Source organism: Nicotiana tomentosiformis, chromosome 12 (genome assembly GCF_000390325.3).
Source record: "Nicotiana tomentosiformis chromosome 12, ASM39032v3, whole genome shotgun sequence".
In the NCBI taxonomy this organism is placed as follows: Eukaryota; Viridiplantae; Streptophyta; class Magnoliopsida; order Solanales; family Solanaceae; genus Nicotiana; species Nicotiana tomentosiformis.
This window is the reverse complement of record NC_090823.1, coordinates 53,214,405-53,231,986: the sequence shown is the minus strand read 5'-3', so window position 1 is coordinate 53,231,986 and position 17,582 is coordinate 53,214,405. Positions and strand designations below refer to the sequence as shown.

At 35.6% G+C, this 17,582-nt stretch overlaps 2 protein-coding genes across 2 annotated transcripts; both read right to left on the bottom strand.

The window, feature by feature from the left end:
- Nucleotides 1-768: 768 nt before the first annotated feature.
- Nucleotides 769-1,077, bottom strand: LOC138902648 (uncharacterized mitochondrial protein AtMg00860-like). Its single transcript, XM_070190533.1, has one exon. The coding sequence runs from the start codon at nt 1,075-1,077 to the stop codon at nt 769-771; it is 309 nt and encodes a 102-aa protein (XP_070046634.1).
- A 12,323-nt stretch (nt 1,078-13,400) lies between these two features.
- LOC104089291 (glutaredoxin-C1-like) lies at nt 13,401-14,102 on the bottom strand. The gene has a single exon (XM_009594149.4). The coding sequence runs from the start codon at nt 14,009-14,011 to the stop codon at nt 13,613-13,615; it is 399 nt and encodes a 132-aa protein (XP_009592444.1). The 5' UTR covers nt 14,012-14,102; the 3' UTR covers nt 13,401-13,612.
- Nucleotides 14,103-17,582: the final 3,480 nt, after the last annotated feature.

Here is a 17,582-nt window from a genome sequence, read left to right as displayed (position 1 = left end):
ATGGTTGAAGCAACCCGGCGGGATGATGGTGAACATCCTTCATCTGCTGGCAGGTGGGGGAAGAAGATATGAAGGTCTTGACATCATGACGCATATTTTTCCAGAAGAAGTTCGAGGACAGCCAGTGGAAGGTGCGCGCAATGCCGGAATGCCCTCCTCCCCCCCTCCTCCCCCCCCCAAGGGTGAGGAATGGAACTCCTGAAGCAAATGGAGTCGCAACAGAGAATCTGAAGGGAGCACAATGCGACCCTTAAAAAAAAGCATCTCATCTCGGAGCTGATAGTCAGGAAATGTATTAGGATCATTTTGCAACCCTTGGTGGATAGCAAGTAATTCAGGATGGATCTTGTTCAACTCCTTCAGTTGCTCAAACAAACGAAATGACTGACTAGATAAGCCCATGAATGAGGCAGTAGGTAATCGAGATAGAGCATCAGCTGCGAGATTATGTTTTCCTGGCCTATACACGATATCAAAATCGAAACCCACTAATTTTCCCAACCATTTCTATTGCTCCGGAGTTTGTATAACCTGGTTAGTAAGATTCTTTAACGCTTGCTGATCAGTGATGATTGTAAAACGACGTCCGAGTAGGTATTGACGCCACTTCCCAATTTCTTGGGTGATAGCAAACATTTCACAAGCATAAGTAGACACCTGCTGCATCCTAGGGCATAGCTTTTGGCTGTAGTAGGAAACTGGATGACCCTTCTGCGACAATACCGCTCCGATGCCGGTCCCAGAAGCATCTGTTTCAACTTGGAAGGGTTAAGCGAAATCAGGAAGTGCCAACACTAGTGTGGAGCTAAGAAATTGCTTCAAATTCTCGAAGGCCTTCCAAGAATATGAGTCATGCCGAAGAAGATCAGTCAAAGGACTGGCAATCATGGCGATGTGACGAATGAACCGCCGATAATATCCAGTGAGCCCAAGAAAACTGCGTACTTCCCTCACGTTCCACGGTGCTGGCCATTGTTGTACAATAGCAACTTTAGCAGGGTCCACCGATAGGCCTTGCTGTGACAGAACATGGCCCAAATAATCCACTCTTTCCTGGCCAAACGTACATTTGGACATTTTGGCAACCAACTGATGTTATCGTAACAAATTGAGCACCTTAGTCAGATGCTCCATGTGCAGGTCCCAGGTTGGGATATAAACTAAGATGTCATCAAAGAAGAAAAGCACAAAGAGGCGCAAGTAAGGTCGAAAGACCGAGTTCATAGTAGCCTGGAATATTGAGGGAGCATTGGATAGCCCAAAGGGCATCACCAAGAGCTCGTAGTGTCCCTCATGAGTGCGAAAAGCAGTCTTCTCAATGTCTTCAGGCCTAACTCTGATATGATGATAGCCGGATAATAAATCGAGCTTCGAGAAGTACTTTGCCCCATGTAGTTCATCAAACAACTCATCAATCGTTGGAATGGGAAAACGATATCTTATCGTTATAGCATTGAGTGCTCGGTAGTCCACACAAAAATGGCACTAGCCATCTTTCTTTTGAACAAGAAGGACAGGGGGTGAAAAAGGGCTGGTGCTAGGTCGTATAATGCCTTCAGCAAGCATCTCATTGACCAATTTCTCCATGACTTGCTTCTAAAAATAAGGGTATCTGTAAGGCTTTACATTGACAGGGCCCGCTGCAGGTGCTAAATATATGGCGTGGTCCTGTGATCGAGCTGGAGGAAGGCCATGCGGTTTGGTAAAAAAATCTGTATAAGAGTCCAATAACTCGGACAAAGCTGGTGGTGTGTCAAAAGGGGTTGGGGGATAATCACCAAGCATTTCCAAGAGATAATAAGTGGCAACAGCATCAGTAGCACATATGCTCTCGGAGAAATCATTTGCAAAATATTTATCTAGACCTCCTACTTGAGATTGTATAAATTTTCAAGTCTTTTCTACTCTTTTGTATTTTTTATTTTTGAGTAACCCTATACCTATTTTTTAGTTGATTTTTTAAAAACAATTCTAACAAATAAGAACAAGTCAAAGTATCAACATAAATTAAATGAAAAATAACTAAAAGTTAGAATAATAGAACCTGAATGTAGATGTTGATAATTTACTGCTTCAAAATCCTAGAATGAACGAAAATAAATATGCTTTTACTTTTTTTCAATGGCACTTCCTGCCTTGGTCTTTGACAGAATTATAGTTTTATTGGAAGAATGAAAAAAAGAAGTAAAACATTACGATTCTTGTGAGGAAAAAAAGCATGCGCATAATTTGGGTATCATGCCACCAATATATGTCAAAACAAAATAACCCAAAAAAAGATCTACATTCATAAGTAAGCTAAGGTTCTTAAATTCTTACCTTTTTTCCTTCATAAGCCACGTTAGTTATAAACCCAAAAATTTTCTTCCTTTTTTTTAATCAAAATTTTGTACTTCCTATATTAGTTCCCTACTATAGTAACTGTAAAAAACTTAGTAGATAATATTGACCAAGGACAAGAAGGAAAGAAGAACAACTTATCGAAAAGCCTCGGCCCGACTGGATGCAAATCATTAAGACCGGTCATTTCCTAAGGTTCCACAGTACCTCCAAACACGTGCACTCATGGCTGGAAGTTTGGAATTTGCAGAAAATAATTGCCCAGAAAGAAGAGAATATGAAGGTATTTTCTGTGTTTGAAAACTTCACAAAACAGCTCCTAATATATCTCTAGAGTCGTTACAAGAAGGAGAATTAAATTGGGGGTTATGAAAATAAAAGAGCTATTATAAAATTCAAGTAGGGGTTACAAGAATTCAAGTAGCAGTTACAATAATTTAAAGCATAGTTATTACAAGTAATAAATCAGACGTTACATAATTGAATTCAAAGAGAATGAATTTAGACATATTCTGGTAAGCATGTATTTGTACACTTTTCTGCTAACCTCAAAAAAAGAAAAAATAATTTTTTAGCAAAACCAAATTTGAATTAGGCCTCACGAATATCTCGCCCGGGGGAGGGGGGGGAGGGGGGAAGGGGCAAATCGATCTGTTTTGCCTTCAGGACCAATTTCTCATGTGCACAAGGCCACTCCCTTTTACTAGTTATTTACAAGTCCAACAAAGAGCAATTCAATATAAAGAGAAGAAAGAGACTTTCTACTACAGATGAGGGATATTTTGTCTTTCACAAAAGACAAAAAAGTAAAGAAGGAAAAGAGACCACAAGAAAATCTTTGACTTTGCATTCCCAAGTATAAATAATACCAACAATCCCTCACTAATGCAAAGACAAAATTAGAATAAGAATAATTTTGGGCAAAAGAAGGAACATATACTTAAGTGTAAATATCTTTCAATTTGAATTGACACGTAGTGAAATGAGACAACAACTAACATCAACAAAGTGAAGTACTCTTGAACTGAATGGACATGAGTTGAGACCCCCACAACACATACTATATCCTTAATTTTATGCGAACTCCGTGATACTAACAAAATACTTTTATGGTCATGCACATACCTTGGGTCTCATGAGTGCTCTAGAAAGACATCCCAAGTCTTTCATAAAAGGAGACCGCACCTTTACACTCATGTAGGTGATTCCATCAAGTCTATCTACACATAGACTATCTTAAGGCTATGGAATCATTAAGAGCAAAATAAACTCAACCTTATAAAGCACTACCACACGCCATAGGGATAGGAAATGTAGTGCATATTGAGGTCTCATATGGCTTCGTTTGACTACAAACGGGTATCATCATACTTCTTCAATCCATGGGTTTTAGCCCCATCCCCTTCGACGTTTCAAGGATAACTCTCTTTGCCAAATTCTTGGATAAAGGATTCGCCAAATTTCTTTCGGATCTTACATATTCCGAGAAAATAACATCATATTTTAACAATTATTTTACCGCACCATATTTAATACGAATATGTCTTCTTTTTCTATTGTACACACTATTTTTGACAATTCCAATTGCCACCTGTGAGTCACAATATAGAGAAACTGGTGAAGCTTGTCTTTCCCACAAAGGCACGTCTGTCAATAAGATTCTCAATCACTCGGCTTCTTGCCCTGCCAACTCAAGAACAATGAATTCGGACTCCATAGTAGATCGTGCTATACAAGTTTGTTTTGAAAACTTCTATGAAATAGCACCTGCACCCAAAATAAACACATAGTCACTAGTGGAGCTAACTTCATCATTGTCAGTAACCCAGTTTGCATTCCAAAATCCTTTTAAAACAGTAAAAAAATTATTAAAATACAAACACCAATCTATAGTACTTCTCAAATACCTTAGCAAACGATGAAGAGCATTCCAGTGTTCACTACTTGGGTTGTGAGTATAGCTACTCAATCTACTAATAGCATAAGCAATATCAGGTCGTATATAATTCATGAGAAACACTACACTACCAATTATCTTAGCATATTCAGTTTGAGAAATACTAGGTTCATTATTCTTTCTCAAGTGAATGCACGATCATAAGGAGTTCTCATAGGTTCTACATCAAAACAATTAAACATTTTCAATATTTTTTCAATATAATGAGACTGAGATAATGAAAAACCATTAGAAGTTATCTTGGTTTTAATCTCTAAAATCATATCTGCTTCTCCAAGATCTTTCATTTCAAATTTAGAAGACAAAAAATTCTTAGTCTCATCAACAACAATCACATTAGGGCCAAATATTAATATTTCATCCACATACAGACATATAATCACACAATCTGATCCTATCATCTTGGAATAAACACAAGTATCAGATGCATTAACAATAAAATCATTATCAACTAATGTGCTATTAAACTTTTCATACTATTGCTTAGGTGTCTGCTTTAGACCATACATAGGCTTTCTCAATTTGCATACTTTATTCTCCTATCCTTTGATCACAAACCCCTCAAGTTGAGTGGTCTAAATCACCATTTAGGAAAGTAGTTTTAATATCCATTTGATGTATCACTAAATGATGAATAGCGGCTAAAGCAACAAGAGTTCTAATCGCCGCTATCTTAGTTATAGAAGAATAAGTGTCAAAGTAATCATGGCCTTTCTTTTTGGTTAAAACCCCGAATAATAAGTCTAGCCTTATATTTTTCAATTGTACCATCAGGTCACAATTTCTTCTTAAATACCCACTTGCTACTTATGGCTTTACAACCATTAGGCAAATCAGACAAGTCCCAATTATGATTAGACATTATAGAGTCTAATTCACATATAATGGCCTCTTTCCAAAAATTAACATATATTGACCTCATTGCTTCATTATAAGTCTCAGGGTCTTCTTCTATTAAATAGATTGATACTAATTCATCATTCAAAATATCAAGATCAATATTTTCAGTCAAGAAAGTGGTGATAAAGTCAGGACTAAAGTTAACTTCAATTCTACGTCTCTTACTCTTTCTAAGATCATTTTCATGCTCATTAGTAGTAACACTAGAAGAAGGCACAATATGAGAATTAACAAACATAGATGTAGAAGCATTATTAGGTAAATCACTTGGCACATTATTTATTAATGGAAAAACATGCTAAAAAAATTCAGCATCTCTAGATTCACAAATAGAACTATCATTCAAAGACATCAATCTATACGCAACACTATTTTGAGCATAACTAATAAAAATAGCATCAAAAGTCTTGGGTCCAACAGTTACTTGTTTAAAATTAGGTAGACCAACCTTAGCAAAACACCCTCACACTTGCAGAATTTTCAAGTTAGGGGCAAACCCTTTCCATAACTCATACGGAGTTTTATCTAACTTCTTATGTGAGATATTATTAAGAACATATCATGCAGATAAAACAGCTTTTCCCCACATATTATTAGATAAACCTGAACTCAAAAGCATAGAATTCATCATTTTCTTAAGGATTCTATTTTTTCCTCTGGCTACATCATTTTGTTGGGGAGTATATGGAGCACTAACCTCATGTATAATACCATTTTTCTCACAAAAGGCTTCTAGAGTATTAGTACTATATTCACCACCCCTATCAGACCTAAGTCTCTTGATTTTTCTGTCTAATTAATTTTCTACTTCTACCTTGTATTTCAAAAACATGCTTTCAGCCTCATCTCTTTGACTTAAGAAGATATACCTTAGTGTACCTAGAAAATTCATCTGATGTAGTATTTCTTTCCATCCTTACTAATAGTATTCGTAAAATCTGCTAAGTCCGAATATACTAGTTCAAGCAATTTCGTCTTTCTACTAGTTACATTCTGAAAAGTCTTTTTGGTATGTTTTGCCTCTACACAAACAGGACACTTAGAAAAATTATCAACTTTAACTGCAGGAATTAACTCTATTTTCCTAAGTCTTTTAATAGAAGCAATATTAACATGACCTAGTTTATCATACCACAAATCAATGGACTCAGCAATATAAGCAGAATTGAAAGTACTTGCATTATTAGTAATCTCTTAAGCGATGTTCAGTACAAATAAACCCCCACTAAGGTAACTCTTCCCAACAAAGTCTCCCCCGCTAGAAATAACAACTTTATCAGCTTCAAAAGCAAGTTGAAGACCTGCTTTGTTGAGAAGCGCACCAGAAACTAAGTTTCTACGAAAGGAGGATACGTACAGAACATTATTCAAGGCTAAGGTTTTTTCAGAAGTTAACTTAACCAGAATATTTCCTTTGCCCATAACTACAGCTGTAGTGGAGTTACCCATGTAGATACACTCGCCATCAGCAGATTCCTCAAAGTCGTAAAATAGCTCCTTGTTGGCGCAAAGGTGCCTTGAAGCGTTTGTGTCCAGTATCTAGTCAGTCTTGTTAGCCACCATGTTTGCCTCAATGACCACAGCAGTAATGACATCACCACCCTCAGTAAGGTTAGCTTGGACTGGAGCTTTTCCTCCATGCTTTGAGCTTTGTCCTTGTCTCTGGTTGCACTAGAAAGCCTTGTGACCAATTTTGCCGCAGACATAGCAAGGTCCTTTCGACTTTTGAATATGGCCCTCCGGCTTATTGAAGTAATTCTGCTTCTTCACATGTCCTTTCTTTTGGCCTTTCTTCTATTTTTCTTTAAATCTATATTTCACAAAAGTACTAGAAGATTCCACAAGGGTAGTTTTAGAAGAATTAAGAGAGAGAAATTTCATCTTATCCTTAAGACGTTCAACTTCCTCATCTTTGAGACGGTTTGCTTCCTCAGTCCTCATGTGGCCGATTAGTTCTTAAAGAGTTAAATTTTTACTTCTTGTGTTTCAGTTGATTCTTGTAATCACTCCAGGAAGGTGAAAAATTTTCAAGCAGAGCATTAGCCTGAAGAATCTCACACATCTCCATGCCTTCATTCAAAACATCACCAGTCAAGTTCTCATACTCGTGAACTTGATCCATGATCAGCTTATCATCAACGATTTGAAATTTGATTCACTTTCCAACCACATACTTTTTTTCCCGCGTCATCTGCACCATATTTCTTCTCCAAACTGTCCCATATGATTTTTGCAGATTTATAATTTATAAACAAATCAAAGAGAGGGTTAGTCATATGGTTAAGCAGATGCCCTCGAACAATTTTATTATCCTTTTCAAATTTCAAGTTTCCATCTAAAGGTTCAAGCTTTGACAGATTAGGAAGTATTTTGTTCAAAAAGATAGTCATTAAAGCGGTTTAGGTCTGACTTGGTACAAATCGTTAAGATCGGTCGCTCCCCAAGATTCCACATCACCTCCAAACACGTGCACTCGTGGCTGAAAGTTTGGAATTTGCAGAAAATAATTGCCCAGAAAGAAGAGAAGATGAAGGTATTTTTCTGTGTTTGAAAACTTCACAAAACAGCTCCTAATATAGATAGATAAGATGCTAGAGTTGTTACAAGAAGGAGATAAAATTGGGGATCATGAAAATAAATGAGATATTACAGAATTCAAGTAGGGGTTACAACAATTTAAAGCATAGCTGTTACAAAGAGAATGAATTTAGTATTTGGACACTTTTCTGGTAAGTTCAAAAAATGAAGAAATAATTTTTTAGCAAAACCATATTTGGATTAGGCCTCACGTATATCTCGCGCGCAGGGGGGTTGGGGGACAAATCGACCTGTTTTGCCTTCACGACCAATTTCTCATGTGCGCGTCCCTTTACTGGCTCTTTACAAGCCCAACAAAGAGCAATTCAATATAAAGAGAAGAAAGAGACTTTCCACTACCGATGAGGGATATTGTCTTTCACAAAAGACAAAGAAGTAAAAGAAGAAAAAGAGACTACAAGAAAATTTTTAATTTTGCATTATCAAGTATAAATAAGTGCAATCTACGCTAAATGCCCATAAAACCTAAATTTATTACCATTCTTTACCCATTTTTAAAATAATTACAAAACATACCCACCTCACTCAAATTTATTACCCGGTCGTCTACCATAACTCTAGTCCTTCAGTCACAAGAGACTCCTAAAACCAAACTGACAAATTTTCCTAGTTATTCTTTGGTTAATCAACCAAAAATAAAGTAACTTTTTTTAAATTCTAATTTTTTTGCAAGATTGTTGATTATGGAAATAGCTAATTTTTTTCTTTATTTCTCTCCCTCTTTCTTTCGGTTTCAGTTTTAAATTTATTATTGAATTAGCTACTAATTTATTTAGTATTTGGATTAGCTAAGCACATAATTCAATTATGGCAAAATTTCAAACTAAAAAAAAAAGAATGTAAACTCCATCTGCATAAGTTTAAAATTTCAGGTATGAATTTTCATGTGGGTTTTGAACTGTTTATTGCTGGAATTTAGTGGGTATTATTTTATGATGTGTAGATTATGGTGTTAATGATGATTTTTGAAGAATTAATTGTGACAAATATTAATCTGCCATTGGAGGACCTTGATGCTTGAAACTTATAAATTGGGTTTGTTGAGTTTGTGGTTATTTTGATCCGATTCTGACAGGGTATGTTCAAAATATTAATTGGAGGATGTGGCTATATTCAGAGTCAATTTGATGGAGATTTTAGAGTAGATTTTTAAATTTTGGGTTGAAATTGAGTTGAACTAGCAAAGAAGACAGATTTGTGCTGTATAACAAAATGGTATATTATATACTATATTGGTATACAATAATTAATTCAAGAGTATATAATTAACTACAATAGTATACTACTAATTTTTTTTAAGGAATGAACCAATACTCTATATAACAAAATAACATATTATATACCATTTTAGTTAATTCAATAGTGTATAATTTATTGCGTTGAACTGGCAAAGAAGAATTTGTATTGTATACCAAAATGATATACTATATACCATTTTGGTATAAAGATCATTCCAATGATATACTATTATAGTATACTATATAATGTAACGGTATACTCTTACAATTAGGTCCTTTTAGAATTTTTTGAAATTTTTATTGACAACTGATATTATTTCAGTTTAATAATTGAATTAAAAAAATCTTTTTTAAACTCTTTGCGTATAATTGTATACCTTGTTGGTATAGCTATATACTATACTGGTATCATATGTTAATTGAAATATTTTTTGGTTGTATTAGCTACATTTAATTGGTACACTATTTGATTTTTCGTTAGTAATAGTAGAATAGTACAAGATCTTAAATTTTTTAAATTATCCTTTATGCATGTGTATTATGTAATCATTTTAATTTTTTCTTTATGCGTTTGTTTTATATAATAGTATTATAGTTTAATATCTTGAAAGACATTATTATATTAATATGGGTACACTATTTTTTGATTTTTCTCTTTATGCATGTGTATTATGTAATAGTATTATAGTCATATATAGTTGCCTGAAATTAATTAGCAGAACTGTATACCCTATTGGTATAATTATATGTCATATTGGTATCATATGGTAGTTGGAATATTTTTTGGTTATTTTAGCTGTATTTTTAAGTGAATTCTATTTTGAAATAATTTATATGATCATGTTTTGCTATGTTGGATTTTTTTGTACCTGTGGACAGATTTTGTGTATTATATAATAGTTTTTATATTTATATGCAGTTGTTGGAACAACTCCGTACAACTATATACCCTATTAGTATAGCTATATACAATATTGGTATCATATGCTTGTTGAATCATTTTTTTGTTGTATTAACTGTATTTAATTGGTACACTATTTGATTTTTTTTTAATAATAGTAATGTAGTATAATATCTTAAAATACTTTATTATATTAATATATGGTACACTATTTTTTTATTTTCTCTTTATGCATGTGTGTTATGTAATAGTAGTATAGTCATATAGTTGCCGCAAATTAACCAGTAAAATTGTATACTATGTTGGTACAGCTATATGCCATACTGGTATCATATGGTAGTTTGAACATTTTTTTGGTTGTTTTAGCTGTATTTTTAATTGAATTCTATTATGAAATTATTTATATGAACATGATTTGCAGTGCTGAAAATTTTTGTGCCGATGGACATAGATTATGTGTATTATGTAATAGTTTTATAACTATATACTCTGTTAGTATACGGAATGAGCAAGTTATTTTGTGAATATTTAGCTTGCAATGCGAGCATATAATTTTCTCATACTTTTATTGAATCCTTTAATGTTTTGGTACAGTAGTATAGTCGCGGATAGTTGTAGTAATATTCTACAGTAATCATATACTCTGTTGGTATATATGTATACCATATTGGTATCATATGGTACTAGAAGTCTTTTTTGCTACTTATATTTTTATTGTATTTTCCAATATTTTTATTATCATTTCTATTCTAACTAGTATATATGGAGAATTGTGAGGAAGAGTGTAAAGCACGAAGGATGATGCCGTGCATAATTTAATTATATTGTGAGGAAGAGTGTAAAGCAGGAAGGGTGATGCCGTGCATAATTTATTTATATTGTGAGAAAGAGTGTAAAGCACGAACGGTGATACCGTGCATGAATTATTTATATTGTGAGGAAGAGAGTAAAAGCACAAAATTTATTTATATTGTGATGAAGAGTGTAAAGCATGAAGGGCCATTAAAACGTGTCCTACACTGAAGGACAAAATTTAGATTTTGATTGACACCAAAGTAATACAATTTTAAGAACCTGCTCAAGATGTTTACAATACCCCGCTTCCCAACCATAGGAGTGACAGAGTGAATATGATCGAGACGGATGAAGAATGGGAGCAAGAAGGGTCCATTGGTTTCATCCAAGATGGGGTTACCATGGTGGTCCTGTAGTGCCTCCACGGGTTGTGGTGCAAGCTAGTGCACCATTTTAAGTTGAGATGGCCACCCTAGACCGCCATTCACTGTCATGATGGCTCCTCCACCTGCTTATAATCTTAAGGTCCTACCGTGGGATTATGAATTCGAGGCCAGAAGGAAAGGGAAGGCCCAAGTAGAATAGTTTGGTGGTGCCGAAGGAATTACCAGAACCGGTAGAGTGTACACACCAAAAATGGCCCAAGGAGGGCCGAGTAGAGAGATTGCACCAAAACCGCCCGGGGTGGAAACATGTATGACGATCTTTGGATAAAGGTGCAGGCAAAGCAAGTTTCTATCGTTGAGCATTTGAATAAAACATGTGCCCAGATCTCCATCTTATCATTGTTGCAAAATTCAGAGTCACACAAGAATGCTTTGATGAAGGTGCTGACTGAAGCTTATGTACAGGTTGTGTCACAACCCAAAACCCCACCAATGTCATGATGGCACCTAACCCGCCCACTAAGTAAGCCAAACAATATAAGTTACAAAGGAAACAACTCTGAAACACCTCCAGGTCCCACGGGACCTCGTCCAACCATACCAACCTATCCCAAAACATAACTCGGACCTACTCGCAGCCTCAAATCACACAAAATAACATCAAAACCACGACTTGCACACCAATTCAATCTTAATGAACTAATCCAAATTTTCAAATTCCAAACTTATGCCGCACATGACTAAACAACTCGGAATGACCCCAAATTTGACACACAAGTCATAAATTACCACATAAACCTATTTCAAGGCTTGGAATCCCAAACGGAAATCGATAACCACAAAGTCAACTATAGGTCAAACCTATGAACTTCTAAACCTTCATACTTCCAACCTTCACCAATTAGAGCTAAGTCAACGTAGGAACCTCTGAATCCAAATCCGGACATACGCCTAAATCCAGAATAATCATCTGGGCCTAATGGAACTATCAAAACATCGATTCGAGGTCAAATATACAAAATTCAAACTTGGTCAACACTTCCAACTTAAGCTTCCAAACCAGAAACTATGTGTTCCAATTCAATCTAAAACCTCCCGAAAACAATACCAACCATCCCTGCAAGTCATAAAACAACAAGTACACATACGGGGAGCATCAAATAGGAGAACGAGGCTCAAATACACAAAGCGACAGGCCGGATCATTATATTTTCCCCCTCTTAAATAAATGTTCGTCCTCGAACGAGTATAGATACATACCTGAAGTGCTGGTGCCCATAGATTATGTTTTCTTGCTCCATAATTGGTTGTGTTACTGCTAATGATAGAGTGTGTACTGATATTTGTAGGGAAGGAGATCAAGGTTTGCATGGCAATCACGTGGAATTAGAAAAAGAACAAGAAATAAAGAAAAAAATAAAAAAGTCAAATTTGAGTGTGAAATAAGTTATGGTAAAAATAACGATTATATGATTTGGGCAAAAATAAATGAATAAAAGAGAAAAAAGAAAAAAATAAGAAGAAAACGAGAAAAAAGAAAAGGAGAAAAGAAAGGAAAAAAGGAAAAAAGAAAAGAAGCATAGAAATAAAAAAGAATTGGAGAAAAAAGAAAAAATTTCCCACAAAAACTACTATAGATAGGAAATATAATTAGTTTGATGGGTAAAAAAAAAATAGGTAGACAAAGATAAATAGTTTTATTTTTGTGGGTAACTATGTCATTCACCCTATAAATAATACCAACAGTAACTATTGGGAAATGGGCCTAAAGTAGATAAATAGTTTTATTTTTGTGCATTAAGCCGGCCCTTAGGAGGAAGACTGGATAAGTTTGAAGAATATATATGGAGAACGCGCGAATCACTCATAAGAAGGAATTCCATTGTATTTACCTAAATGTATTCAATAAAAATTGAAGAGATGATTGAAATATAGTCGTTAAAATGGATCTTCCAAAAAGGCATAATACTTCTACAGTACGTATATATGTTGTGTACAAATATAGGAGCATGCTAGCACTTATTATGCTGCTTCTCCTATTAAATGCATATTGTTCTTTGACAGGGCACCACATTATTTATTATGACTACCCCAATATTCATTGATCATTATCCTAATTCCGGTGTTATTGTCCCTTAGCTTCCCGAATGTTTTATAATCATCCACTCATGTTATCACACTCGTAAACAAAAGGCAAAGAGAGGGAGAGAAAAAGAGAAGCAATAAAGTATTGGTACTAATACAAATTAAAGGATTAACATTAGAGGTGGTTTCTTGATTATATCTACAACAAGAGATAGCTAATCATGAAATACATGCATCAGCGCATCAACTACAAGGTTGCCATGAAATTAAACAGTTACTAGCTAAATTGACGCATTATATCAACTATAACATACTTAGCTACAAAACTTGCACATTAACTAAGAAAACAAAAAATAAAAAATGGAGGAATAATCCATCCATCAACCTAATCCTGCTATTGTTTTTGGTCAAATCAAAGCCAGAGAGCGCCGGCTTCCTTGAGAAGTGGGACAAGAGTGCCATTAATATGAGAAGCCATAACTCTATCCATTGCTCCAATTAGTTTTCCACCAATGAAGACAACAGGGACTGCAGGAGCGTTGCCTAAAAGCCTAGAGAGTGCTCTCTCCATTTCTTTGCCTTTGGGGTCTTGGTCCAATTCGTATACCGTAGGGTGCACTCCCATTCCACAAAACAGCCTCTTCACTGCATGACACATGCAACATGTGCTCACGCTGAATATCACCACCGCGCTTCCTGACGCCAGCCTCACAACCCTCTCCAACGGGTCTGACGACGATGACGATCCACGCCTTGTTGCTATGTTGTTGTGGTAATTTCCAGCCCAAGATGACTCTGCTGCTTGATACATCGTAGCTAATATTGAAGAATAAGATGAATGAAAATAATAAAAAGAGAGCAAGAAACCGAGATGAAAAAGAAGTGAGAGTGTCCGAGGAATGTTTGGTGTTGGAATGATGAAAAGAAGATAAAAGTGTGAGGGGTATATATATAGGTGTGGAGGGAGGGTGCTTTCATGAATAAGGGGGTATTTGTCGGTTATTGTCGCCAACGCGTGCGTGGGAAATATTGGAACTTGGGTAATACTATTGAATTAAATGTTTCTTTAAATAAAGGACTGCGAACATTATAGTTGAGAGATGTAAGCACTTGTAATAATATAATGCTCTTAAAGAAAAAGACAAGTATGAGAAATTAAGGTAAGAGGCAAAGGTGTCAGCAGATGGAGGCGGCTATGGTATTTATATAAAAAATCCAGAGAGTACGTTGCAATAGGCCCAAAAAAAATGGAAAGTCTTTACTCTCAAGTAGTTAAGTGTGGGTTATACTACATTACTCATGGAGACAAAGAGGACAGGCTTTTTAGGGAAATCCAAGTAGAATTGAATATTTACTATTTTTTATTTTGATACAAAATAAGTGTTCATTTATATAATAAAAAAAAATTTAATTTATTTTTTAAAAATTATTTTTATGTTCGTATTCCTAAAAAATCTTTTACTCCTCACATTAACTATATTGCAACATTTAATTAAGGGTAGTTTAGTCACACTAACTATTTTTGTCTAAAATTTTATATTTTTTTAATAGGTCCAAAGTAAATTGGTCACTTATTGTGGACCGGAGGGAGTAGGATAATAGTAAACGGCTGCTTGCGTCCTTGTTGTCGGGCAAGACATTAAATTTTACTGGAGCAAAGTGGAGATAGAAGAGTTAATTTAATTTTGATGCATGCGCATGTTGCTACTTGTTGTAATTGCTAATTAATTTATTACGTCGACCCGTTTTGATTCTATACTCTTTAGTGCAAGTTCCGACATTTATCGCAGGTTGGTTGATCAACGGTCTTTAGATTTTGTTAGTTACTGTTGACACAACCACCGAAAGTATTTTCCTTTGCTCGCTTCACGATGCATTGCCATGCAATTCCATGATCATAAGTATGTTCTTGGTCGGAATTCCACTCTAAGACCAATTTCCAATGGGACTGATTTTTTAGTCTGAAAAAGGAAGAAAAAAGTTTGAATACCCCTTCGGAAGATGAAAACAATTAGAACCAGTACATGTTATAGAGTTTGGAAGTTGAATAAAGTTACATATTGTAGAGAGATTAAATGAAAACATTACAAAGAATTTAGAAAAGAAAAAATAATGGAAAAGCGCTATATTACTTTAGACTTTATGGGGAAAGGTAAAATGAAAACTAAAGCTCTACATTAGAGAAAACGAGAAAGGAGGTTTACATCATCAATGTTAAGTACGTACATGATGCAGGTCGGGTGTCAACTTTGACCTGGAAACTAATGTGTAATCCTTATAACCGTTTAAATGTGTAAAACAATGGATAAATGTGTAATACAATTCAAACCAGCCAGAAGGTTATAAACTTGGTTTTACTATACTTGCTAGCTCAAATTAACTCATATGAGACTTTTGTCAAAAGAAAGAGAAAAGTAAAAGAAAAGGTTTTATGAAAAGGACAACAAATAAGTGTGGATATAGGATATAATTCTAGTTGATATACAATTTTTAGCAATTCAATGGTGAACATAAATATTAAATAAAGAATATAAGAAAGATAATGAATGAGAAAAGAGATTTTGATTTGGGCAGATTTTGCTAGAATGAAGTCTTCAACTCATCTTGACCAATAATTTCGGAGAACCATTTACCGGTAATTCGTCCAAATACAGTCAACCCTCTCTATAACAAAATCGTTTGTTTCGATATTTTTTGGCTTTTATAGTTAATGGTTGTTATATACCTGCATACGGTCGAAATCGGGCATACCCGATTTTGTTGGCAGGGGAGTTGCCTCGAGGGTAACCTCATAATAGATCGGACTCGAGCTCGAAGATAGAACATCACGCCTGGATATCGAAGTGTTCACTGAGATTGAGGCCGGCAACAATCGAGATCAAACATGACTGACTTCGAGTAAGGCAATAACGGAATGGCGAGATATCAGTAACCGGTCGAAGATCCCGGCGGGAATCCCGGAACAGATCAAATCAAAATGGTTATTAGTGTCAATCATGGGATCTACTTCCATTATTAGAGTTATACCTTATTTAGGATTCCTCTATTATATAAAGAGGATCCCATTCACTTGTAAAGGGGACAATGATTATTCACTGATAAGAATATACATATATGCTCCTTTCTTTGTTTTACTTACTGTTCATCGTTGTTTGTTCCATCCTTCACTGTTCTTATTAACTAACCTCGAGACTATCTCGAATCGAGGTCGAGTTATTGTTTGCGGACCGGTTTGATTTATTTTATTATCCAATTTATTTATTTAATTCGTTGTTTATCAATTGGTGTTGGTTTAAATCACATATTCTTAAAATCACAATATAAGTTTAATTGTTACTTAATTTTTAGGGTAAACAGTTTGGCGCCCACCGTGGGGCTAAGGATAATAGTGATTGTTCAGTACTGATTCTGGTAAAACACACTTTTTTACGCTTGTTCTTGTCAAGTATCTTTACTTTCAGGTTAAAACATATCAAACTCACAAAACGCATCCACACACGGTGACAATGGCCTCGGATTCCACGGTGAAAACGAAAATGTGATTGCTCCAGGAGTCGAGGTGCCACAGGCTAATCTCGGGGAGCACCGGTTGCCAACCCAGTCGATGTCAGTTCGCACGTTGCTCTAAATATGGACCTATGCACAAATATCGATGGGAGTGTACGCAGAGAAGGTCGATCTAGTGGCCAAGGAACACAGGGCAGAGGAGATGAAGGAGTCAGTCTCCAAGTGATATTCGAGATGCTTTAGGCTAAGCAAGCCGCTATTGCTCAGTTACAAAATCAACATAGAGCTCCGAATACGGTCGAGCCGGAAACTACTCGCCGTACCGAGCCAGTACCGGAAAGGTCGAATGGTAACGAATCAGGGATTGATCCTACGGTAATGAAAATGCTCGAGGAGCTCACCAAAAAAATTGAATCAGGGGAGAAGAGAATCGAAGCCAACGATAAAAAAATAGAGACATACAACTCTCGAGTTGATCAGATACTGGGGGCACCACCAATCTTGAAAGGGATGGATTCGAAGAAGTTTGTACGAAAGTCGTTTCCTCCAAGTGCGGCTCTGAAGCCTATTCCAAAGAAGTTTCGTATGCCAGATATACCCAAATATAATGGGATCACCGATCCTAACGAGTATGTTACTTCATATACATGCGCCATCAAGGGTAACGATTTAGAAGATGATGAAATCGAATCTGTGCTGTTGAAAAAATTCGGAGAGACCCTTTCGAAGGGAGCAATGATTTGGTATCACAACCTGCCACCAAATTCCATCGGCTCATTTGCCATGTTAGCAGATTCTTTCATAAAGGAACACGCCGGGGCCATAAAGGTCACAATGAAGAAATCAAACCTTTTCAAAGTAAGACAAAGGGATAA

Excerpts from the sequence above, each read along its gene's own strand:
- LOC138902648 (XM_070190533.1), bottom strand. The coding sequence starts at position 1,077 with ATGTCCAAATGTACGTTTGGCCAGGAAAGAGTGGATTATTTGGGCCAT.
- LOC104089291 (XM_009594149.4), bottom strand. The coding sequence starts at position 14,011 with ATGTATCAAGCAGCAGAGTCATCTTGGGCTGGAAATTACCACAACAAC.